This window comes from Podarcis melisellensis (assembly GCF_964234715.1).
Source record: "Podarcis melisellensis genome assembly, chromosome: 13".
NCBI classification, from domain to species: domain Eukaryota; kingdom Metazoa; phylum Chordata; class Lepidosauria; order Squamata; family Lacertidae; genus Podarcis; species Podarcis melisellensis.
The window spans coordinates 1,385,992-1,410,409 of NC_138545.1; the positions used below are offsets into that span (position 1 = coordinate 1,385,992).

Below are 24,418 nucleotides of genomic sequence, written 5' to 3' on the forward strand. Positions count from 1 at the left end.
GCTTATTGCAGTGCTTGCAAAATATGATGCATAAAATGGTGTCACGAATGGTTCGGCCCCAGACTATAGCACTAGCCCAAGAATATCAGCCAGTGCCTCCTTGGGACGAGCTGGACGAGGGGGGGAATGAAGGGACAGGATACCCAAATCCTGACTGTGTGGTCACCCCAATTAGTGTGCAGTCACCCCAACTAGGCCTCAAGACTTCCCAAATTCTTTCTCTGGGGATGCAAACCTAAAATGCATTAGCTCTGCTGTATAACACAAAGCATAACACAAAGTAGCTGAAAGGAACAAAGCTTTCTCCTCTTCTCAGGAAAAGATGACCTAGCCGCCAGCAGCGCATCCAGCTGATCAGCCTTCTCGCAACTTTCTTGGCTCGCTGACGGGATCAATGCACACCCGACCCGTGGGAAAGGCCTCAAAGGCTACAACCCAATGCAAAAATCCTGAGGATCCATGTGGAACTGTGCTTTGTAACCAGGTTTTTGCCGCATTGCGGCCCCACAAAACAGTGGGTGCGTGATTTGTTTGGTGCAGGCTGTAGCCATGGACATGCTGTGTGATCTGGTGGTGAATTTGGGGTGAGCCAATGTAAAATTCCTGAGGATCCATGGGCTTTTACCTCCCCCCCTCCCAGGCAGCCTCCTTTATATCTAGCCTCCCTTATCTCGCTCCCGATCGCTTGCCGATCAGCAGATTTGTTTCAACACCCCCTTCCCTCTTTCAAAAAAAGAAGCATGATCTGCTTTATCCCCTGGGCAATTCGGCTCCAGGGACGACGCATTCGCTCCGTAAGACGCACAGACATTTCCCCTTACTTTTTAGGAAGAAAAAAGTGTGTCTTATGGAGCGAAAAATACGGTAAGTGCAAATCAGTCTCCCCCCTCACCTCTTCCTCCCTCTTCCTTAAAAACCCTGCTCTTCCTGGCTGGGTCTCTTTCCTCTCTCTCTCCCCACCCCCAGCCAACCCACCTCCCCATTCCTGGGTTATGGGTTCGGCCCCACGCTGGGCCAAATATTCCTGCATTTCACGGGGGGGGGGGGTAGACCAACGACCCTCCCCTTCCAGCTCTGCTATTCTATTATTGTATATATGGGCAACTTAAAAACACTGATAGGATTGTAGAGCTGGAAGGGAACCCGGGGGGTCATCTAGTCCAAACCCCCCCCCCCCACAATGCAGGATTCGTCGGAAGAATCAGGAGCCAGGAAGAATCAAATTTCAATAAAGAATGGGGAGAGTTTAAAATGCATTTGGAAAAAAATTATTGTAAACAACTACAATCCTTTGTAGGTTTGACAGAAAACGTGTAGTAAAAATTCGAATCATGGATTGGAGTAAGGACTTATAATAACTGGAGTCAGGGAGGAGATGCAGAACAAAAATTGTAACCTAAGGATCCACAAAGGGGGTGGGGAGTCAAAGAAATATGATGTTTGTATTTTGATTCTTTGTAAAATTGAAAATGAAAAAGAGGAACCTTTGGCCCAGCATGGGCTCGAACCCGCGACCTTGAGATTAAGAGTTTCCTGCCATACCCTCCAAGTGTCCTGATTTTCCAGGGACAGTCCCAGAATTCCGAAGGCCCTCCAGGCTTCTGATGTTTATTTGTGAATTTTAATTGTGGGTGTTCATGTTTTCATAGGATTGTTTTGATTTTTTGATATATATATTTTGTGAACCAGTGTTTTACCTTCTGTGGCTAATGTGCCATTAGATTATAAACTACGACTTATACAACGAAAAATAATATTGGGCTCCAATACATCAGTATAGAAAGGGATGATCTACAAGGACGTGTTGCTGGAGGTGCCAAAACGAGAATACGCCTCTTTGAAGCGTCTCCTTATGCAATGTCTGATGCTTACAGATTTCTGGAGGAAAGTATTGGGATATATAAATGCTAATTTGCAGAGAGGCTGCCCTGCCCTGAGGCAGGAAGCAATGTCCTTGCCAGGAAAGGTTTGCGTAATTTCCACCTCCCCCCCCCCCCAGGGTCAGGTCAGCTTGGACCTCACTGCCCTGCCTGGCAGGAGACGGAGGAGGGGGCAACCTTTGAACACCCCCACCCACTTCAGAAACCCTGGTGACTCCTCACCCTGTCTTTCTTCCAGGGGCACCTAAAGGCCATCAGGAGGAGCTGTGCTTGGTCCCTTTGAAAGGGAGGCAGCTGCAGCTGCGGATCCTCAGAGCACTCTGCACCTGCTCAGAGGCACTCTTTCTTCCCTAGAGCTACAGTGCCACCAAAGCTGCGATTCCTGCCTTGCAAGGGGTTGGGCTGGATGACCCCTGAGGGTCCCTTCCAACTATACCGCTTTATGGTTCTGCCGTAAGTCCCACTGATTTTGAAACGCATCTGTTGTTTTGAAAACGGTTCTTCCCTGCTTTTTATTGCATTTTATGCTGCTCTGAGCCCAGCTTTGGCTGGGGAGGGCGGGATATAAATAAAATTTGATTATTATTATCATTATCTCCTCGAGAGCAGCTTCCTCCATTCTTTGTGGTTTGGAGAAGGGAGGCAGGCAGATGGGGCAATGGATCCTGGCAACCCAACCTTTGTCTTGTGGGCCAAGAGGGCGGGGCGGCCCTGGGATGAGGGCCAAGGGGAGGGAGCCGAGGGCCAGCAAGGCAGGTGCCAGGCAGGGCTGGGAGTCAAAAGAAACAAATCTGACATGCCTTGTCTCCTTTCGCAGGAGGAGAGCTCAGCCAGGTCCCCTTTGCCTCACCTGGGTGACAGCGGCATCCCTATTGCCAACTCACCTGCCTACCAAAGTGCAGGTGGCAGAGAGAGAGAGACTTGTGCATTGCAGCCACGGGCAAGACAACATCTTCTCCTGGACAAGTGAGCCTCTTTCCTCCTCCTCCTCCTGCCCCACATGCTGCCCCCTTCCTGAGGGCACGGCTGAAGGGGAGCAGCTGGGCTTTGGGATGCAGGTCAGAGGCCACCTGTGCTGAACACACCTGCGTCTTCACGCTCTCCCTTCTGCCAAGGCAGGGGCCCCTCCTGGCTAGAGTCCTGCTGCAGATCCCCCCCAATTCCCCCCCTTGTGGATTTTCTCCCCAGGATCTCTTTCTGAGACCCAGGGTCAGAAGATGGCTCTGCAGAAGCACCTGGAGGCTCTTAGCGTCTTCCAGTGGGTCCTCACCTTCTTCTTCTTTGGTAAGTTGGGAGCTGGGTGGGTGGGAGGGAGGGGCAGGGGGTGCTCAGGGAAGAGGGGCAGCTTGGCCTCCCCCTCTTCCTGGGGCCACGGCCCTTGGGAGGTCCTCTGGCAGGCCAGGCCCCTGTAATAAAAGGAAATCTGCCCTTATTCCCTTATGGGGGACACAAGATATTGATATATCATCCAAAACCAGTTTGATGTCCACATTGAGATATTGGTTTCACATTTTTTGTTTAAAAAAAATAATTTGGTTTTTCAAATCAGAATTTGGCAATCACATATCCAGCATACAACATAAAAACAAGATTCCACAGAATCTCCCCCCCCCTCAGGTGCCTTCTTCTTCGTTCTCCTGGTCTACCTGCTCTTCACCTCCTTCTGGCCTATCAGCGTCCTGTATTTCGCCTGGTGGATCTACGACTGGGATTCGCCACAGAGAGGTGAGTTCGATTCTCCCCAACCAGGGCCGGATTGGGGTTTGATGAGGCCCTAAGCTACTGAAGGTGATGGGGCCCTTTATATGTCCAGCTGTCCTTTGTCCACAACAAATTGTTGCTGTTTTTTGAGTTGAATATATGCTATAAGGTAATTGATGGACCTCATAGGTATCTCATGCCATGCAACCAGTCCATGCAGATCGTAGGGTAAAGGGACCCCTGACCTTTAGGTCCAGTCGTGGCCGACCCTGGGGTTGCGGCGCTCATCTCGCTTTACTGGCCGAGGGAGCCGGCGTGCAGCTACCGGGTCATGTGGCCAGCAGGACTAAGCCGCTTCTGGCGAACCAGAGCAGCTCACAGAAACGCCATTTACCTTCCCGCTGGAGCGGCACCTACGTATTTATCTACTTGCCCTTTGACGTGCTTTCGAACTGCTAGGTTGGCAGGAGCAGGGACCGAGCAACGGGAGCTCAACCCGTCACAGGGATTCAAACCGCCGACCTTCTGATCGGCAAGTCCTAGGCTCTGTGGTTTAACCCCCAGCGCCACCCGCGTCCCAGATGCAGATCGTAGGTACCCTATATATAGAAATGAGCAAACCAGGGATAATTAAGGGAACAGGTTAGCAGGCGGGGCCCATGACTTACATCACAGGAGCCTACACAACACAAAACACTGTTGCTGTAGGTAGGTTTTATTTTATTATTTTTTATCTTATATTTCAGAAATGTACATCCAGGTTTTTTCCCTTTAAATTTTTTTGGAGCCCCCAAGGGACTGGGGCCCTAAACTATAGCCTGTTTAGCTTATAGGTAAATCCGGCACTGCCCCCAACCCTACCTGGAGGTCAGGTGAAAGGCGCCTCTCCTTGTCTGAGAAGGGTGCTGAGCCCCACACCCAGACCCACACAGCTGGAGCTGCTGCCTCGCCCTGCCCCTCCTCCTCCAGCTCACCCCCTTCCCCTGGGGCAGCGTGCGACCATCCCAAACCTGTTTCCGTCTCTGCTATTTACTGTTATCTATTTTCCAAGACAGCTTCCAATAAATGACACAACGGCAGAAGGCATTTCATATCTCTCTCTGTATGGAGGGCAGAAAAATCAGCCGCATTTATTTATGTATTTATCATTATTTATTAAATTTTGCTATAAAAATACACACAAAATCCTGCAATTGACACAAATCAAAAGACCCCCCCCCAAAAAAATATAACATAGAATCAGAGCTGGAAGGGACCCCAAGGATCATCTTGCTCCTCATTATTGATTGATTGATTGATTGATTGATTGATTGATTATAATTTTATTTATACCCTGCCCATCTGGCTGGGCTGCCCCAGCCACTCTGGGCGGCTTCCAACACACACACACACACACACACACACACACACACACACACACACTAATAATAAAACATCAAGTATTAATAGTAACAATCAGATCCTACATAAAAAGTCACAATAATTTTAAAATAATTTATACCAAGTAAAGCAATATGCAATAATCCATTGGAATCCAATAATAAACACTAAAATTAAACATCAGCACGTCATAATTAAATGAATTTTTAAGCAGAGGTCTGTTGGGTTGAAATAAACAACAAACGAATGACAAGTGTCATATGGGAGGCATCTCTCGAGCATGTCTCGGGGAGTTCCTTTTATTGAATATTACAGCATTGCCTCATATGTGCTCGTTGCTGATTGGTTAACACAAATACAATGCAAGGGTTGCATGTAGGCATTAATCATCAATAGACCAAAGGCTGGAAAGGGAACACAGAATTGGACAGGCATGAAAACCTCCTTATTAAACTATTACTAGTGATTGATATAGCAAGACTTAAAAGAACATAACTATCGCATTCCGTAGACGTGGTTAACCATGCATTGAGAACAGGTCAGGGTACGATCTTTCATGAACTCAATGTGAACTAAACATTCTCGGATTGGTGAGGAAGGAACGCTTCAGCTTAGAGCGGTTTGCCAGTTGTGTGCAGAAGCAAAACTTCCCATCAGAGGTCGGGTGGTCATCTGCCAGGGATTCCTCAGCTGTGATTCCTGCATTGCAGGGGGTTGGGCTGGATGATCACTGGGGGTCCCCTTCCAACCTCACAGTTCTCTGACTCCGTCCCCTGCCTGAACCCTTGTCTTCGCAGGTGGGCGCCGCAGCGACTGGGTGAGGCGCTGGAGAGTCTGGGAGCTCCACCGGGATTATTTCCCCATCAAGGTATGAGGAGGGGGCTGGCAGGGTCTCTGGAACCCCTGGAGACCAGATCACAGAGGAGGAGGTGGCGGCCGTCAAAGGCTGCTGGCCATGGAATCTGTGCATGCCCACCAATGGAAAGCGGGGCACGCCTCTGAATGTGACATTCAGGTGTGAGAAGGGGGCTGGCAGGGCGACGGAGGATCTGCCTCCTCCAAAGGATGCCCAGGGTCTCTGGAACCCCCGGAGACCAGATCACAGAGAAGGAGGAGGTGGCGGCCGTCAAAGGCTGCTGGCCATGGAATCTGGGCACTGACATTCGGGTGGGGGTCCAAATGCCAATGCCTCGCCCCTCTTGCCTTGCAGCTGGTGAAGACGGCCGAGCTGCCCCCAACGCGGAACTACGTCCTGGGCTCCCACCCCCATGGAATCCTCTGCGCGGGGGCCTTTTCCGCCTTCTGCACCGAGGCCACCGGCTTTTCCCGCACCTTCCCTGGCCTCCGCCCCAGCCTGGCCGCCCTCGCAGGGGTGTTCCGCATACCCGTCTACCGGGACTACCTGATGAGCTCAGGTAAGGCCAACAGGGCAAGGAATGGTGGGGGTGGGGAAGTGGAGTGGCCCGTCACCTAAGGACCATCTTCAAGAACCCTGCCTGGCCCATCCAATGGAGGAACCACCCCACTCTCAGGAATGCCCTCCCAGAGTCTCTGGGAATAGAATTCCCCAGCAAGAATTCCTGTTTTTCCTGCCATTCTTTGCTCCTGTGCAAATGAAAAGGGGCATTTGTTTGTGCAAATGATAATGATAATTATTCTTATTTATACCCGCCGATCTGGCTGAGTTTTCCCAGCCACTTTGGGTGGCTTCCAACAGAATATTAAAAACATGATAAAACACCAAACATTAAAAATGTCAGGAGTGCTCTGATGGTGTTTCCTGCTTGGCAGGGGGTTGGACTCGATGGCCCTTGTGGTCTCTTCCAACTCTATGATTCTATGATTCTATGAAAAACTTCCCTAAACCTTCAGATGTCTCCTAAAATCAGATACCGTAGATTCTGGCATATAAGATGACTTTTTAACACCAGAAAAGTCTCTAAAAAGTCAGAGGTCGTCTTATACGCTGGGTATGGGTTCGCTGGGCAGAGGCAGTGGGTGGCAGGCTCTACGCCGGGAGGAAGCTGCCCAGCGATGCTAAGCCGGCTTTGCTGGGGGGCTTCCTCCTGGTGTGGAGTGGAGCCCACCGCCCACTGTTGCTGCTCAGCAAAGCTGCCCCGTATAAGACGGGGCCTATAAGTCAACCCCCCGAATTGGCAGCTGCCCAGTCGCCTAATACACCGTAATCTACAGTAATTGTTTTCCTCTTTGACATCTGATGGGAGGTCGTTCCACAGGGCGGGCACCACTACTGAGAAGGCCTTTTGCCCTGTAGCTTCACTTCTCGTAGGGAGGGAACCGCCAGAAGGCCCTTGGCTCTTGACCTCAGTATCCAGGCTGAACGATGGGGGTGGAGACGCTCCTTCAGGTCTCCTGGGCCTTTGAGGCCGTTTAGGGCTTTCAAGGTCAGCACCAACACTTTGAATTGTGCTCAGAAAAATACTGGGAGCCAATGTAGGTCTTTCAGGATCAGTTTTATGTGGTCTCCCAGTCATTAGTCCAGCTGCCGCATTCTGCATTAGTTGTCGTTTCCAGGTCACTTTCAAAGGTAGCCCCACACAGAGCACATTGCAGTAGTCCAAGCGGGAGATAAACAAAGCATGCACCACTCTGGCCAGACAGTCCAGGGGCAGGGAGGGTCTCATCCTGCATCCCAGATGGAGCTGGTAGAAAGCCGCCCTGGACACAGAATTGACCTGCGCCTCCAGGGACAGCTGTGAGTCCAAAATGACTCCCAGGTTGTGCACCTGGTCCTTCGGGGCCACAGTTGTCCCATTCAGGACCACACCTGCCCACCCCCTTTGCCCCCCAAAGCAATACTTCCGTCTTGTCATGATTCAATCTCAATCTGTTGGCCACCGTCTCTCCTCCAACCACTTCCAGACACGCTGATCCTTTGCCAGTGACCCTTTTGCCCTTGAATAGACTCGCAGAATTTCAGAGTTGGAGGAGAATCGCGAGGGTCCTCTAGTCCAACCCTCTGCAAAGCAGGGAACCCCTGGAGATGTTTCACATCCACAAGCACCTTTGCTTTCTCCCACTTCCAGGGATGGTCCCGGTCAACAAAAGTTCCCTGGATTTCCTCCTGAGTGGCCCCCCCCCCGGGCACGCGGTGGCCATCGTGGTGGGGGGCGCGTCCGAGTCGCTGGACAGTGTCCCCGGAGAGCATCGCATCCGCCTTCACGGGAGGAAGGGCTTCGTGCGCCTGACGCTGCAACACGGGTAGGGGCACCAAGGGGGCAAGCGGGGGTCCGGGGGCGTGTTGGGTGCAGGTCAGCAATATCTTGGGCTGTGTGAGCATGGCTGTGCTTCCTGGTGGATTTTGCCCCAATGAGGCAATTGCGAGAACGGAAGGTCCCTGCCCTTCCTTGTTGTATAACTTTTTATTACATTTTTTTTACGTTTTCACAATAACCTTCCTAACAAATAATTCCACTGTTCCATAAGTGGACTTCCCACCTACACCGTGTTTTTACTCAAACCTTTTCTGCTGTGCTGTATCTTCATCTATTACAAAAAAATTAGTACAATTATTTTGTCATTTTTCTTCTGCTGCTTTTATCTTGAATTCTGTCCCTGATTTCATTTGACTGTAATATTTTTTAAGTAATCCACAAATGGCCTCCACCCTTCTGTAAAAAGTTAATCATTCTGATCTCTTAATTTTGCTGTGAGCTTTGCTATTTCTGCCTAGTCCACGTCTTTCAAAAGCCACTCCTCCTTCGCTGGGACCTTCGCTTTTTCCCAATTAAGTTTTCTCTTAATGTATAACAGGCCATGAATTCCATATGCTAAGGTCCCTGACTTCCCACAGCCTAGCCTACCTTGCAAGGTTCTTGGTTGGATTAAGTGCTCTCCCTGACCTGACATTCCTTCTGTGAGTTATGAGCCAGAACCTGTTCTGCTGAACGTCTGTTTCGACTGTGAACAGCTGAGTGCTTTGGCATCCGGCACTCTTCTGATGTGCCACTCTGCTCCTCCCGGCTTCAGCAGACTATAACAGATAGCGTGTGTGTAGGAAACAGTTGTAGGAACGATTCAGAGTGAAATTTGCCATTTCCCAAGCTTCCGCCCAGAAGCGTTGTGGTAAGCCGGAGTCAAAAAGCATCACTTCCGCCGCTTCCTGGAGCGTTCTGTTCCGCCTTTCTGCCACCCCGTTTTCCTGTGGTGGGTGCAGAACCGTCAAACTGTGACGTATCCCTTTCTGGCGAAAGTAATTCTGCAACGCAGTGAACTCCCCACTGTGGTCTGATTGGAAACTGGAAACCCTCAGTGAGAATTGGAGTTCCACTGCAGTGACCCACTCCCTCAGCATGGTGGCAACTTCACCCTTGTCCTTCAGAGGTATCGTCCAGCTGTTTCTGGAGTAATCATCCGTCAAGGTTAAAACCTATTTAGCCGCACCCAGACTTGCAAAAAGGCATAAGGCCAAAATATCTGCATGAACCAACTCAAAAGGTTTCTCATGGTCTCCTGCCTGTGCACAAGTAACATCAGTGACTGACGGATTGCTGTAATGGTTATAAGGGGTTACTTGTGCGTAAGTTGCCGCTACATTGCTTGGCTAACCATGCCTTGGCTGACAGCCCTTCACTCCGTGGCCTTTCAGTCACTTGCAGAATCCGTCAGTGGGCGTTTCTTGAACCTCTTCCAGCAAAGAAGCTGTTTTACGCCCAGTCTCCGCCTACTCTCCCTCCGCTGAACCCTTCGGCGCAGGGAAGGAGTGGGCAGAGGCGTGCCCGTGCTCTCTCCACTAGTTTCGGGCAAAGAGTCTTGGAGACCCCTCTCCGAATCCTCCATCTCCCTCCCTTCTCTACTGGTGTTGCGCTGAATTCCTTCCCCTCTGCTGGTTCCCTCTCCTGCATCGCTCTGGAGCCTTGCCTCCACCTCTCGCTCCGATGTCAGTTCCCTGACATCCACCTCCCTCCCAGGACCCCCTCCACCCCCAGCCCGACCCTGTGACGTAACTTCATCTCCCTCTTCAGACGACGATGCAGGGAATCCCCAGAAGGAGCTGCCGTCGTCCCCCGAGGACTCAAACACCGCTTCCCACCCGCTCCGATCTCTTCATGCGGGACGGGCTTCCCAGTCCGATTCCTCCTCCTCTGACGCTTCTCCCCCTTCCTCTTCAGAAGCAGGAAAACCCACAAAATCCTCTTCCTCGTCTGTGGTCCCAAATTGCTCCTCCCAGAATCTCTCTATTGGTTTGGGTTTACTCGGATACCTGTCATGGAACTCCTCCACAAGATATCCATCATCGATTGCCCCCGCGGGAACCCACATGTTTTCTGACTCGGGTTCTCCCTCCCAAGCTACCAGGTACTCCACCTGCCGCCCCCGCCATCGTAAATCTAGGATTTCCATCGCTTGGTTGTGGTATTCCCTCTCCTCTACCTGCGGGTGTGTGGTGACTTCTCCCTCTCCCCCCCGGAACTCCCGTTCCCCCCTGTATGGTGAGAGTAGGGACCTATGAAACGCCGGGTGGATTTTCATGCTGTCTGGCAACTTGAGCCTGAATGCCACAGGGTTCACTTGCTGTGTTACCTCAAATATCCCAGCCACTTTGGCCTTAGCTTCTTGCACCCTCCCTTAAAGGGTAGCCCTTGGGTGGACAACCACACCCGGTCTCCCACCCTTATGGTCTCTCCTTCCCGGCGGCGCTTGTCTGCTTGCCTCTTGTAAATTTCCTTGGCCCTTTCCAAGTTCATCTTAAGTTGCTGGTGCAGGGCCTCCATTTCTTCCACAAACTGTTCTGCCGCAGGCACGCTCCACCCTTCCTCCCCCCTCCCCGGGAAGGCCCTGGGGTGACACCCATAATTGGCCATGAACGGGCTCATTCCCGTGGACACATGCTCAGCGTAATTGTACGCAAATTCAGCCAGCGCTAGTCTCTCTACCCAATCGTTCTGTCTCTCGTTGACGTAGCAGCGTAGGTATTGCTGTAAAATACTGTTCGCTCTCTCTGCTTGCCCATTGGTTTCCAGGTGTCTCGCCGTCGAGAACCCCACCTCCACCTGCAACAAGTTCATGAGCTTCCTCCAGAACCGCGAGGTAAATTGTTTCCCGCGATCCGAGATGACCCTGAAGGGAGTCCCATGCAGCCAGAAGATGTGATCTACAAACAACCTGGCTGTTTCCTCCGCCGTTACTTCATGCGAGCAAGCTATGAAATGGCACATTTTGCTTAACAGATCCACTACTACCATGACTGCTGTCTTCTCTCTAGACTTGGGCAAATCTGTCATAAAATCGATGGATACCACCTCCCAGGGTCTTCCCGGCGTAGGTAAGGGTTCCAGCAACCCTGCGGGGGCAGCCCTCTCCCCTTTAGCCCATTGGCAGCGGTCGCACCCACGTACATACTCTCGTACATCTTCCCTTACCCTTGGCCACCTGAACTGCCTGGTAACCAGAAACATGGTTTTGTGTTGACCAAAGTGCCCCACCGTTGGGTTGTCATGAAGCTGTTTGAGCACCCTTTCCCTCAAGGTCTCCCCTGGTACGTATATCGCCCCCTTGTAGTACAGTAGCCCTTCCCTTTCCTCAAAGCCTCCCTGGTTTTCCCTCGCTTCCCGGAGTTCCCTGATTCTAGTTTGAGCGAATTCGTCGTGGCGAATCAGCTCAGTTAGTTCTAGTTTCCCAACCAACGCTCCCCCACACACTCATCGTTCCTCTGGGAATATGTGTCTGACTTCCGGCGGTCCCTCTCCTTCCGTGTACTCCGGCTTCCAGGACAGCGCGTCTGCTCTTACGTTCTCCTCTCCTGGCACGTACCGGATCTCAAAGAACTTGGAGAACTCCTGTGCCCATCGAATCTGTCTCTGGTTGAGAACTCGAGCTGTTCGCCAGTATTCCAAGTTCTTGTGATCCGTGCACACCTGGATCTTGTGCTGGGCCCCTATTAGCAGATGTCTCCATTGCCGAAAGGCTGCATAAATTGCAAGCAGTTCGCGATCATACACCGTGTAGTTTTGTTCCGACTTATTCAGCTTCCGCGGAAAAAAGGCGCACGGTCTCCAGCTTTGCTGGACCCCCCCTGGCTGCAACAACACTGCTCTGATGGCCCGATCTGATGCATCAGTCTCCAGCCTCATTGGCTTCTGCAGATCCACGTGCAGGAGTTGCTCCTCCGACGCGAACGCCTTCTTCAGTCTTTCGAAGGATTGTTGGGCACTTTCTGTCCAGACAAACTTCCTTTTGCTACTGAGACAATCCGTGATGGGTGCGGTCAAGTGGGCTCGGTTTTTGATGAACTTCCGGTAGAAGTTGCTGAACCCGAGGAACCTCTGCACATCCTTCCATGTTTTGGGGGTCTTCCATTCCAGCACCGCCTGCACCTTGCTGAGGTCCATAGCTAGGCCCCTGTCTGACAACTTGTACACCAGAAATTCAACTTCTTTGGCGTGAAATTGGCACTTCTCCAGCTTGACCCACAACTGGTGCTTCTGCAGTCTCTTTAGCACTTCCCTGACATCCTTGACATGCTGTTTCTCATTGTCAGAATAGATTAGGACGTCGTCCAGAAATGCTACGCAGTTCTTGTACAGCAGGGAACCCAACTCGTGGTGCATGAAGGCTTGAAAACAGGCGGAGCCTGACTGTAATCCAAATGGCATAACTATGTACTCAAAGGCCCCCAGGGGGGTGAACATGGTGGTTTTCCATTCGTCCCCCTCCCTCATCCTAATCAAATTGTACGCTCCTCTGAGGGTTAGGGTCTGAGGTCCAGCTTGGTGAAGATTTTCCCCTTCCTCACCCGTGTTAAAATGTCGTCAATTCTGGGCATTGGGAAGGTCACGGGTTCTGATACAAGGTTCAACGCCCTATAATCTACGACCAATCTGGGCTTATTAGTGTTCTTTTTGTCCACAAAGAACACCGGACTGCCCCCCACAGCCTTTGATTCTCTTATGAAATCTCTTTTCAGGTTCTTGTCGATAAAGTCCCGCAACTCCTGCATCTCCCTGTCCGACATGGCATACAGCTTACCCACCGGCAGCTGAGCCCCTGGGAGTAAGTTGATTTGGCAGTCAAAGGGCCTATGTGGTGGCAGCCTGTCCGCCTCCTTCTCGCTGAAGACCTCCTGCAGGTCAGCATACTGTGGTGGCACCTCTCCTCTCGGCTCCACCGTCATCCCTGCCACCCTGGCCACCGTCATCCTTGGCTCCCCCCCCCCCAGACAGTGTTCCAAACAGTGAGCATCCGCTCATGCCAAGCCACTACTGGATCATGTAGTGCTAGCCAGCTCATGCCTAATATTATTGGGGGTCCCGCCAGTGTGGCCACATGAAAGGCAATGGTTTCCGTGTGCCTGGAAACCCTCATTCTCATTGGTGGGGTCTGATGCGTCACCTCCCCTCCCAGCAGTTCCCTGCCATCTATCATTGTCACTTGGAGGGGGAAATCAAGGGGCAGTAGGTGGAGTTGGTGCTCTAGAGCGAAGTCCTCGCTGAAGAAATTGCAGGAGCTGCCTGAATCCAGCAGTCCCTTCACCCTGACTGGGTGTCAATTTGGGAGTTCTAGCACCACCTCTATGGCTATTGACGCCTTGGGGGGGTCTGGCTGGGGCACTTCCATTAGTTGCTGGCCTGGCTGCTGTGCTCCCCGATGGGCAGCCAAGCGTTGGCGTTTCCCTGCACCTTCTCCTCTGCTCCCTCCTCCTCACCACCTGCGGCTCCCACCATCCCTTGCCAAGCCTTTCTTTGTGGACAAGCCCTGGCAAAGTGTCCTGGCCGTTGGCAGAGGAAACACTTCTTGGTGCCTTTCCAATCCTTTCCCTCCCTCTTGCGTCCTTCACTGGAGTTTGAAACCTCTCGCGCGCGTGCTCCATTGATTACCATTGGCTCAACGGGCTGGGAAGTCTGCCTTGGCATCTCAGGAATGCGGTAGTCAAGGCAACGCTCTCCTCTCCCCTCCCGCTTCTCCAAAGCATGCGCTTCCTGTCTCACTCCTATCGCAAGCAGAACTTTCGTCAATTCGTCCATCAATTGCGGGCAGGGCGCGCGGGAAAGCTCGTCCTTCACGGTTGGGGACAACCCCTCCTCAAACAGCATTTGTATGGGTGGAGAATCTAGGTCCCACTCCAGCCGGTGTATTAACATCGCAAAGCGGGACCAATAGTCTCTAACTGATAGGTTCCCCTGCTTGCACCCCATCAGTTCCCGTCTGGTCACACTCTGTTCCACTTGGCTGGAATACATTGCGTCCAAAGCCTGAAAGAACTTCCGAAGGTCCTTCAAGGCAGCATTCTGCGTAGCCATTAGGGGCCTGACCCATTCACGCGCCCCATCCTGCAGATGCCCCACGATATATGCCACCCTCTCCGCATCCAAAGCGTACTCTATTTCCGTTCGGAACGCGTTATAGTCCTGGGGCTTCCCCCCAAACTTGTGTACCAGTCCTGGCACCTTCCTTGCCACGGGGGTGGGTCTGACCTGCACATCCTGAGCTCGCCTTTCATCCAGCCGCGCCGTCAGCAGAGCCACACGCTGTTCCAAATCTCAGTTCCTCTCCACCAGATTTTGCACTCCAGCAGCTTGCTCTGCGCCGCTGGCACCTCCAGTCTGACTCATGGTCTCCTGCCTGTGCACAAGTAACATCAGTGACTGACGGATTGCTGTAATGGTTATAAGGGGTTACTTGTGCGTAAGTTGCCGCTACATTGCTTGGCTAACCATGCCTTGGCTGACAGCCCTTCACTCCGTGGCCGTTCAGTCGCTTGCAGAATCCGTCAGTGGGCGTTTCTTGAACCTCTTCCAGCAAAGAAGCTGTTTGACGCCCAGTCTCCGCCTACTCTCCCTCCGCTGAACCCTTCTGCGCAGGGAAGGAGTGGGCAGAGGCGTGCCCGTGCTCTCTCCACTACTTTCGGGCAAAGAGTCTTGGAGACCCCTCTCCGAATCCTCCATCTCCCTCCCTCTTCTCTACTGGTGTTGCGCTGAATTCCTTCCCCTCTGCTGGTCCCCTCTCCTGCATCACTCTGGAGCCTTGCCTCCACCTCTCGCTCCAATGTCAGTTCCCTGACAGTTTCTTGGTTACCCTGTCAGACCTAGGATAACTGCACGTTTTTACCTTTGCCTTCTTGCTTGCTCTGCAATCCAGGAACTTGGCACATGACTTCATTTTGCATCCCTCAGTGCACCCTGGTATTTTTCTCACATATCCCCAATTGCAGTGGGACAAATAATGACACATCTAGTGAGTGGGAACATTTGCACCCTGTGCCTGTGCTGACCCAGTGTTACCCTTACCTGCTTGAGATGTTTCCAGAATAGCCTGACATTCAACACTGAATGTTGTTCAGTGTTCCAGTCCTGCCCCTGGAAATAGAGCATGCATTATTCTCAAAGCAAACCTTAAACCCATCTCTAACTAAAGAAGACACAGAGCATAGACAGCATTTCATCCCTGGGACCACAAATGCTTCCAGTTCAGCCTGAAAAAAGGAACAAAAACAGAGTCAATAGTTGTCAGCTGTCTCTTGGAACCATCAACAAACGTGACTGTTTTTCCTTCAGAAACAGCTCTGCAGTTCCGCATTTGGCCACCAGATGGCAGCAGATAATGACTGGCTCCGCTGTCAATTACCCAGCGCTGTACATTGCTCTGGTCGCTGTCCTTCACTGTTGCTATGGAAACTGCCAAATGATGTGACGTTGCGTCTCTGTCAGTTCCTCTGGGACCTTTCCTTGCGTTCCCACACCGGGCCATTCCCCTAATCTGGTTGCCCAGGGCAATGGCCTTGGAGGCATTCTGTGCAGCTTCCTTGGGACTGTTTACGCAGGTGGGTTTCTGAGCCCAACGATAACGTCTCGTAGCAAAAGCCTTCACAGTGTACTCTTTCACTGCCCCCCCCCCCACTCTTGGAAGCAGGACTGCCTGGGCCAGCGCATGCCCCTCTCTCTGCCGATGTTCCTCCTCATCACATAGGCGACCCGAGACAAACTGCAATGTTAGGTCGGCAGGGGGCATGGCTTCTAGATTTAGGCACAAATTGTCATAACTCTTGTCTAGTGAGCTCAGAAGAATGTGAACATTCAAATCTTCTGGAAAATTCACATTTAACTGTCTCAGTCAGTTAAACACAGCCACCATTTTTGTCACGTGTTCTCTGATGCTGTCCCCTGGATGTAGCCTCAGCTCAAACAAACTTCTGGCGACATTGATTTTGGCTCATGCTGTGGTTCTGTGATGGACCCTCTCAAGAGCCTGCCAAATCACCTGGGCGGCTGACTCCATAACCTGTGAGTTATGAGCCATAACTTTTTCTGTTGAATGTCTGTTTAGACTGTGAACAGCTGAAGTGCTTTGGCGTCCAGCACTCTTCTGATACGTCGCTCTGCTCCTCCTGGTTTCAGCAGAGCATAACAGATAGCAAGTGTGTGTGTAGGAATCAGAGGCATGCAGAGAAACCCTCATACACAGCTCGTTCTAATCTAAGAAGCGATTTACTGTACAGCAGCAAAATTAATCAACGCCCCGGATAGCACGGTGACATGCTGTCTCTCCCTGTCTCAAAACAGAAAGTAAATCAGCTCACTTAACAAAGTGTAAACCCCGTATTTGAACACCCCCCTAGTGATAGGACTTAACTTCCCACACTATTAACCCTATAAGCTCTGGGTCTCCTCACACCTTCTTCCTTCTCTTCCTCCTTGCAGGGCTGACCTGGTGCCCGTTTACACCTCCGGGGAGAATGACATTTTCCAACAGATCCGGTTCCCCGAGGGCAGCTTCGCTCGCCGCTTCCAGCTCGGTTTCAAGCAGCTGACCCGCTTGGTCCCTTGCCTCTTCAGCGGGAGGGGCCTCTTCTCCAGCCACTCTTGGGGGCTCCTGCCCATCGCTGCCCCCCTCACGGTGGTGGGTAAGGACCAAGCAGGCTCCCCATCCCTTCCTTAGCTTTCTCCCTGCACCCCAAAATCCCAACTCACCAACCTGCTTGCAAAGAGCCACAAACTCTTCTGCATCGTACAAAACGGCAGGTTGTGGTGCTTTCGCCCCCTCCTAGAACTGAATCAGAGACCTGTGGAGTTGAATGGGAACCCCAAGAGTCATTGAGCCCAACCCCTCTGCAGGAATCAAATGAGCAGGCTCGTTTTATGAGGCTTGCTATGGAGGGAGCAGAGATTGCACACACACACACACACACACACACTTCCTTCTCCTCATCCTTGGAGGTTTCTAAGCAAAGGTTGGTTAGCCACCATTCAGGGATTCCTGCATTACAGAGGGTTGGGCTGGATGACCCTCAGGGGTCCCTTGGGTTCCTGCACTTAACCCACCCCTGAATCCCAAGCCAGGGTGCACAGCTGCTGGGGTGGGGAGGCCCTGGCTGCCATGGGGTGGGGGCGAGGGGCAGAGCAGGCCCCCCCAACCGTCCATGCTTCTCCCTCTTGTAGTGGGGAAGCCTATCCCGGTCCCGCTCCGCCCGCGCCCCACTGAGGACGAGGTGAACAGCTTCCATGCTCTCTACGTCGAAGCCCTGAAGGAGCTCTTTGACGCCCATAAAGAATCCTGTGGCCTCCCGGCCTCCCAGTCACCTAGAGGGACCCAGACTTGACCGAAGCAGCATCAGGAGACGCAAGGTTGTGGTTGGGGGGTGACACGCGGGAGTCTTTGTTCCCCCCATCCCTGTCTGTACACACCATTTCCAATAATCAATCAATCAATCTACTTAACTGGCATGCAGAGAGTCCACAAAAGTATATAAGTCAAGGCATAAAACTGGAGTCTGCTTATAAAACGATATTCTAAGGCAATAAGGTTAAACAGTGTCTTTATAGCGACGTAGGTAGTTTCATAGCATCTCTCAGAAATTCTGCTACCTTTATACTTTCACCTAAGGCTGTTCCGTAGAAAGGAAACCCCGGAGAAGTCAGAGCAATTTGTCCTTTTCCTTTCTGCGCGGGGTTTAGATATTTGCCGTGTGAAAGGTGTAGGGTAATAAAGCACATGGAACCCTGGTTTCCACCTGCCTTTGTGCCACAACTAAAACAAAGCCTTTCCGGGTGTGGAGTTTGTGGGAATATTCTTTGCAGGGTCACGGGTGGCGTGAGGTCAAGTCTTGCAAGGGAAAAAGCTCTGCGTTGGTGGGGATGTAAATATGGGTGGGCAACGGGGTGAGGAGTGTGCCAGGAGCCGAAAGGACATGGTGAAGCCGGTCTGTGGTTCATTTTACCCATCCATGCACGTCGTGTGCACTCTGTGCATGCCCCGAAGCAATCACCTTCCGAGCTTGCACCTTAATAATAACAATAAGAATAAATTTTATTTATACCCCACCTCCCCAGCCAGAGCCAGGCTCAGGGCGGCTAACACCAGTAAAATTACAGTAAAAACATAACAGGGTAGGGGAAACCAATTTAAAACCCAGGTTAAAATGCAATTTAAGATGCAGTCTCATTTTAAAAGCAGCTCATAGATCAAAACCATAAGGGGAGGGAAAACATAAGGGCCAGACTGTGCCTTGGCCAAAGGCCTGGTGGAACAGCTCCCTCTTGCAGGCCCTGCGGAAAGATGTCAAGTCCTGCAGGGCCCTGGTCTCTTGTGCAGAGCGTTCCACCAGATCGGGATCAGTACTGAAAAGGCCCTGGCCCTAGTTGAGACCAATCTGGTCTGGGTAAAAGGCAGATCTACACGGATCCTCATGGATCCTCCACTTTTTTATAAATAACTCCAACAAATGCAGTGTCAAATCACACCTGGAAGGCACGCCTACAAACTGGACTATAAAAAACGTGGATCCAACACTTTGCCACGTTGCAGCACCACAAAAACATGGATCCGAGGCATGGATCCTCATGAATTCATATGCTTTTTATATTGAAACAAAATAAAAACACCATGATACTGTAGACCACTTCTTAGTCTGTAGGCAGAACCAAAAAAATCACTGTTTTGTGGTGCTGCAATGGCGCAAAAACATGGTTAAAAATCACGGATCCTCATGGATCCTCATGATTTTTGCATTAGATCAGCCCAAACTCACCGTCAAATTACACATCATGTCCAGGGGCACAACATCCACCACAAAAATCATGGGTCCATGGCTTCCTGGCCATACCGTGGTCCAGAAACGTGGTTTCGAAGCATGGATCCTCATGGATCCTCACACTTTTTGCACTAAATCAGCCCACAGTCACTGTCAAATCACACATCATAGCCAGGGGCACAGCCTGCACCGCAAAAAAACTCAGATCCACGGCTTCCTGGTCATACCATGGCCGAAAAACGTGGTTCCAAACCACAGATCCTCATGGATCCTCACGCTTTTCGCATTGGGCCAACCAAAACTCACCGTCAAATCACACATCATGTCCAGGGGCACAGCCTGCACCACAAAAAACTCGGATCCACTCCTGCCTGGCCATACCGTGGCCCAAAAACGTGGTTTCGAAGCACGGATCCTCATGATTTTTGCACTTAATCAGCCCAAAGTCACCATCAGATCAATCATGATGGCCAGGGGCACAGCCTGCACCACAAAAAACTTGGATCCACGCCTGCCTGGCCATACCGTGGCCCAAAAACATGGTTTTGAAGCACGGATCCTCATGCTTTTTGCATTAGATCAGCCCAAAGTCACTGTCAAATCACACATCATAGCCAGGGGCACAGCCTGCACCACAAAAAACTCGGATCCACAGCTTCCTGGCGACCCTGTGTCCCAAAAACGTATTTTTGAAGAATGGATCCTCATGATTTTTGCACTAGATCAGTCCAAAGTCACCGTCAAATCACACATCATAGGCACAGCCTACACCACAAAAAACTCGGATCCATGGCTTCCTTGCCATACCGTGGCCCAAAAACATGGTTTCAAAGCACAGATCCTCATGGATACACACGCTTTTTGCATTGGGCCACCCCAAACTCACTGTCACATCACGCGTCATAGCCAGCACAACCTGCACCACAAAAATCACGGATCCACGGTTATCTGGCCACTCAATGGCCCAAAAATGTGGTTTCAAAGCACGGATCCTCACTCTTTTCACATTTGGGCTCCCCATAGTCAATTCTTGCTTTAGATTTTCATAATCATATATGGTATTTCTCCAATAGCAAACTACCTAGAATTGGAAATAATATTTAGTACACTAACCTTTGTTTAAGTCTTGATAAATGTCAGCTTGCTGAGTTATTTTGTACCATTGTGATTCAATGTTATATTTCCACTCAACAAGGGAAACCCACATGACCTGAAGGTGTTGCTGTGCAATGCTAGGTCAATGATTCATAAGACCACTGCCATCCATGACTTGATCGTGGATGAAGGACTTGACCTGGCATGTGTAACAGAGACTTGGTTGGATGAAGCAGATGGTCCTGTCCTAGCTGCTGCTTGTCCACCCGGTTTCTCTTACACACAGCAACCCAGGTCATGTGGGCGGGGGGTTGCAGTGATTTTTAGGAAGTCACTAGCTTGCATCAGGCGTCCTACTGGGAAGACCCAGTTCTCTGAGTGCATGTTCTGGAAGTTGGGGAATAGGGGCAGTACAGGATTCCTTTTGATGTACTGACCTCCCCGCTGCACCAAGGATTCCTTGCCCAAGCTGCTTCAGATCATGGCGGATGTTCTCCTGGAGACACCTAGTTTGGTTGTTCTAGGGGATTTTAACATCCATGCCAATACGACCTTACAAGGGCCGCTTGGGACTTCGTGCAAAGCATGGCCTCCATGGGGCTGTCCCTGAATAAGTCTGGCCCAACTCATAGTCACGGACGTGCCTTAGACCTGGTGTTCCCCTCTAGTGACGTGGGTGATCTGACACTAAGTAAAAGTGAAACAAAAGAAGTGCCATGGTCAGATCACTTCCTGGTGCAACTGGACTTCTCCGTGACCCTTCCCCTCTGCAGGGAGGTGGGACCAATTCAGATGGTCCGCCCCCGCCACTTAATGGATCCAAATGGTTTCCAGAGAGTAGTAGGGGATGCTTTATCCCATGTTGATGGCCTTTCAGCTGATTCCCTGGTGGCCCGCTGGAATGTGGAGTTACCCAGGGCTATTGACTGTTTGGCTCCGAAGCGCCATCTCCGATTGCATGGAGCCCGGACAGCCCCGTGGTTTTCAATCGCTGAGACGGCTAGAGTATCGGTGGCAGAAAACTCACTCCGAATCTGACCGGACACAGGTTAGAGCTCAACGTTGAGCCTACCAAGTAGCGATAGCGACGGCGAAGACTTTCTTCACTGCCTCTATTGCATCTGTAGAAAATAGTAGCAGGAGACTCTTTCAGGTGGTTTGCAATTTAACGGAACCACCTTTACCACTGGGGCCTTGTAAAGACCCCAAGATCTCCTGCAACGATTTTTCAAATTTCTATGCAGATAAAGTTGCTAATATTCGGAAGGAGGTAGCAGGGTCGGGGCAGGAGAGTGCTAGAGCCCTGTCTGGTCAAGTTGCATGGAACGAATTTCAATCCGTTACCCCCGAGGATGTGGACAGGCTGCTTGGACGCGTGAAACCAACCACCTGTCTCCCTGATCCTTGCCCATCCTGGCTTATAAAAGCAAGCCGGGAAGGGCTGGGCGATGGGCTCTGCTGGGTGGTGAGGGGGCATTCCCAGACCTGCTGAAAGAGGCGGTCATTAAAAAAACATCTTTAGACCCGGCCAGTATGGCCAACTATCGCCCAGCCTCAAATCTTCCATTCTTGGGCAAGGTGATTGAGCGGGTGGTTGCTGAACAACTCCAGGCACGCCTGGAAGAAGCAAACCATTTGGATCCCTTCCAGTCGGGATTCAGGCATCATCATGGGACTGAAACTGCCTGAAATGAAAAAGGTATTTAAATATACTTTTTTGAAGAAACCAGAGGCCTTTCTCCTGGGCATGGTCGGCCAATCGGTGCCAAAGAAGGATAGAACTTTCTTTATGTATGCAACAACAGCAGCAAGAATACTTATTGCAAAGTACTGGAAGACACAAGATTTACCCACCCGGGAAGAATGGCAGATGAAGGTGATGGACTACATGGAACTGGCGGAAATGACTGGCAGAATCCAAGACCAGGGAGAAGAGTTAGTGGAAGAAGATTGGAAGAAATTTAAAGATTATTTACAGAAATATTGTAAAATTAAGGAATGTTAGAAAGATGTTGGAATGAATTTACATGGCTTTACCAGAAATGTTATAAAGAATTAAGTATAATAGATTGTAGTTGGATTAAAGGGAAAAATAATGTTAGAATTTGTTAAGTTAAATGATAGGACAGAAGTTTGAGGAAGATGGAAAGGATTTGCTGAAACAAATAATCGAAGTGGAATACAAAAAAGGGAGGTGTGAGGAGGTCGCTGAAACAAGCAAAAGAAAGTTAATAACATTGAAAGTATTGGTTGTGCTTCTTTTTTCTTCTTTTTTAACTGTTTTTGTTTTATTTTTGTTATGTATATGTAATATTTTTGTTTTTGGGTTGTATTGTATGGTTTTGTTATGTTTAATTCTTTTTCTTTTTTCTTTCTGTAACTTTCAAAACTTTAATAAATATTATTTATTTATTGTTTTTAAAAGGAAACTACAACTAATCCAGATTGCGGCAGCTAGACTGGTGACTAGGAGTGGCCACCGAGACTATATAACACATGTCCTGAAAGACCTACATTGGCTCCCAATACGTTTTTGAGCACAATTCAAAGTGTTGGTGCTGACCTTGAAAGCCCTAAACGGCCTCAAAGGCCCAGTAGACCTGAAGGAGCGTCTCCACCTCCATCGTTCTGCCTGGACACTGAGGTCCAGCGCCGAGGGCCTTCTGGCGGTTCCCTCATTGCGAGAAGCAAAGCTACAGGGAACCAGGCAGAGGGCCTTCTCGGTAGTGGCGCCTGCCCGGTGCAATGTCCTCCCATCAGATGTCAAAGAGATAAACAACTACCTGACATTTAGAAGACATCTGAAGGCAGCCATGTTTAGGGACGTTTTTAATGTGTGGCTTTTTTATTTTTTTTATTTCATTTTTTTTTTGGAAGCCACCCAGAGTGGCTGGGGAAACTGTGCCCATGGCCATGATATTTGATCTAATGGTGACTTTGGGCTGATCTAGTGCAAAAATCATGAGGATCCGTGTTTTTTAACCATGTTTTTGCGCCACTGCATCACCACAAAACAGTGATTTTGTTGGTTCTGCCTACAGACTAAGAAGTGGTCTACAGTATCATGGTGTTTTTATTTTGTTTCAATATAAAAATCATATGAATTCATGAGGATCCATACCCCGGATCCATGTTTTTGTGGTGCTGCAGCGCGGCAAAGTGTTGGATCCATGTTTTTTATAGGCGTGCCTTCCAGGTGTGATTTGACACTGCATTTATTGGAGTTATTTATAAAAAAGTGGAGGATCCATGAGGATCTGTGTAGATCCGCCTTTTACCCAGACCCCACAGGAACTAGCATTTCCTGCAGCTCAGCGTACTGCATTTTAATAAGCCTGGCTGTTTGTAAGGGGCCTGCTCTATGGCTTCTTTCTCGCCATACCTCATCCCGTACAGTGGTACCTCGGGTTACATACGCTTCAGGTTACAGACTCTATTAACCCAGAAACAGTGCTTCAGGTTAAGAACTTTGATTCAGGATGAGAACAGAAATCGTGCTCCAGCGGTGCGGCAGCAGCAGGAGGCCCCATTAGCTAAAGTGGTGCTTCAGGGTAAGAACAGTTTCAGGTTAAGAACGGACCACCGGAACGAATTAAGTACTTAACCTGAGGTACCACTGAATACCTGAAGGAGCATCTCCACCCCCATCATTCTGCCTGGACACAGAGGTCCAGCGCTGAGGGCCTTCTGGCGGTTCCCTCCCTGCGAGAAGTCAAGTGACAGGGAACCAGGCAGAGGGCCTTCTCGGTGGTGGCACCCGCCCTGTGGAACACCCTCCCACCAGATGTCAAAGAGAACAACAACTACCAGACTTTTGGAAGACCTCTGAAGGCAGCCCTGTTTAGGGAAGCTGTTAATGTTTGATCCATTACTGTATTTTAATATTTTGTTAGAAGCCGCCCAGAGTGGCTGGGGAAGGTCAGCCAGATGGGAGGGGTAAAAATCAATTACAGTGGTGCCCCGCAAGACGAATGCCTTGCAAGACGAAAAACCCACTAGACGAAAGGGTTTTCCATTTTGGAGGTGCTTCGCAAGACGAATTTCCCTATGGGCCTATGGGCTAGTTTTTCCGACTTTTTCCCCCTCCCCCCCTTTTCTAAGTCGCTAAGCTGTTAATAGCCGCTAATAGTGCTAAGCCGCTAATGGCCGTGCTTCGCAAGACAAAAAAATCGCAAGACGAAAAAACTTGCGGAACGAATTATTTTCGCCTTGCGAGGTGCAAGACGAAATTAATTCGTTCCGCGAGTTTTTTCGTCTTGCGATTTTTTCGTCTTGCGAAGCACGGATTCCCATAGGAATGCATTGAAAATCAATTAATGCGTTCCTATGGTCAAAAAAAGTCCAAACAAAGCCAAATTTGGTACAAAAAGGGTTT

At 50.4% G+C, this 24,418-nt stretch overlaps 1 protein-coding gene and 1 long non-coding RNA gene across 7 annotated transcripts in view; one reads left to right on the forward strand and one right to left on the reverse strand.

The window, feature by feature from the left end:
* The window catches only part of LOC309355935, a 141,411-nt gene that overhangs the window by 112,138 nt on the left and 4,855 nt on the right, over nucleotides 1–24,418 (reverse strand). The gene's annotated exons all lie outside the window — the stretch shown is intronic.
* The window catches only part of LOC309355770 (2-acylglycerol O-acyltransferase 3-like), a 53,248-nt gene continuing 30,915 nt past the window's right edge, over nucleotides 2,086–24,418 (forward strand). The window contains exons 1-7 of one of the 6 annotated variants that reach the window (XM_081886891.1): nucleotides 2,582–2,846; nucleotides 3,069–3,164; nucleotides 3,498–3,605; nucleotides 5,759–5,829; nucleotides 6,172–6,376; nucleotides 8,009–8,183; nucleotides 16,619–17,312. In XM_081886891.1, the coding sequence (XP_081743017.1) occupies nucleotides 2,597–2,846; nucleotides 3,069–3,164; nucleotides 3,498–3,605; nucleotides 5,759–5,829; nucleotides 6,172–6,376; nucleotides 8,009–8,183; nucleotides 16,619–16,856 (1,143 nt within the window). In that variant the 5' untranslated portion in view covers nucleotides 2,582–2,596 and the 3' untranslated portion in view covers nucleotides 16,857–17,312. Of the gene's footprint in view, nucleotides 2,334–2,581; nucleotides 2,847–3,068; nucleotides 3,165–3,497; nucleotides 3,606–5,758; nucleotides 5,830–6,171; nucleotides 6,377–8,008; nucleotides 8,184–16,618; nucleotides 17,313–24,418 lie in introns of those variants that run through there. The other 5 variants (XM_081886892.1, XM_081886887.1, XM_081886888.1 and 2 more) reach the window with 5 other exon arrangements.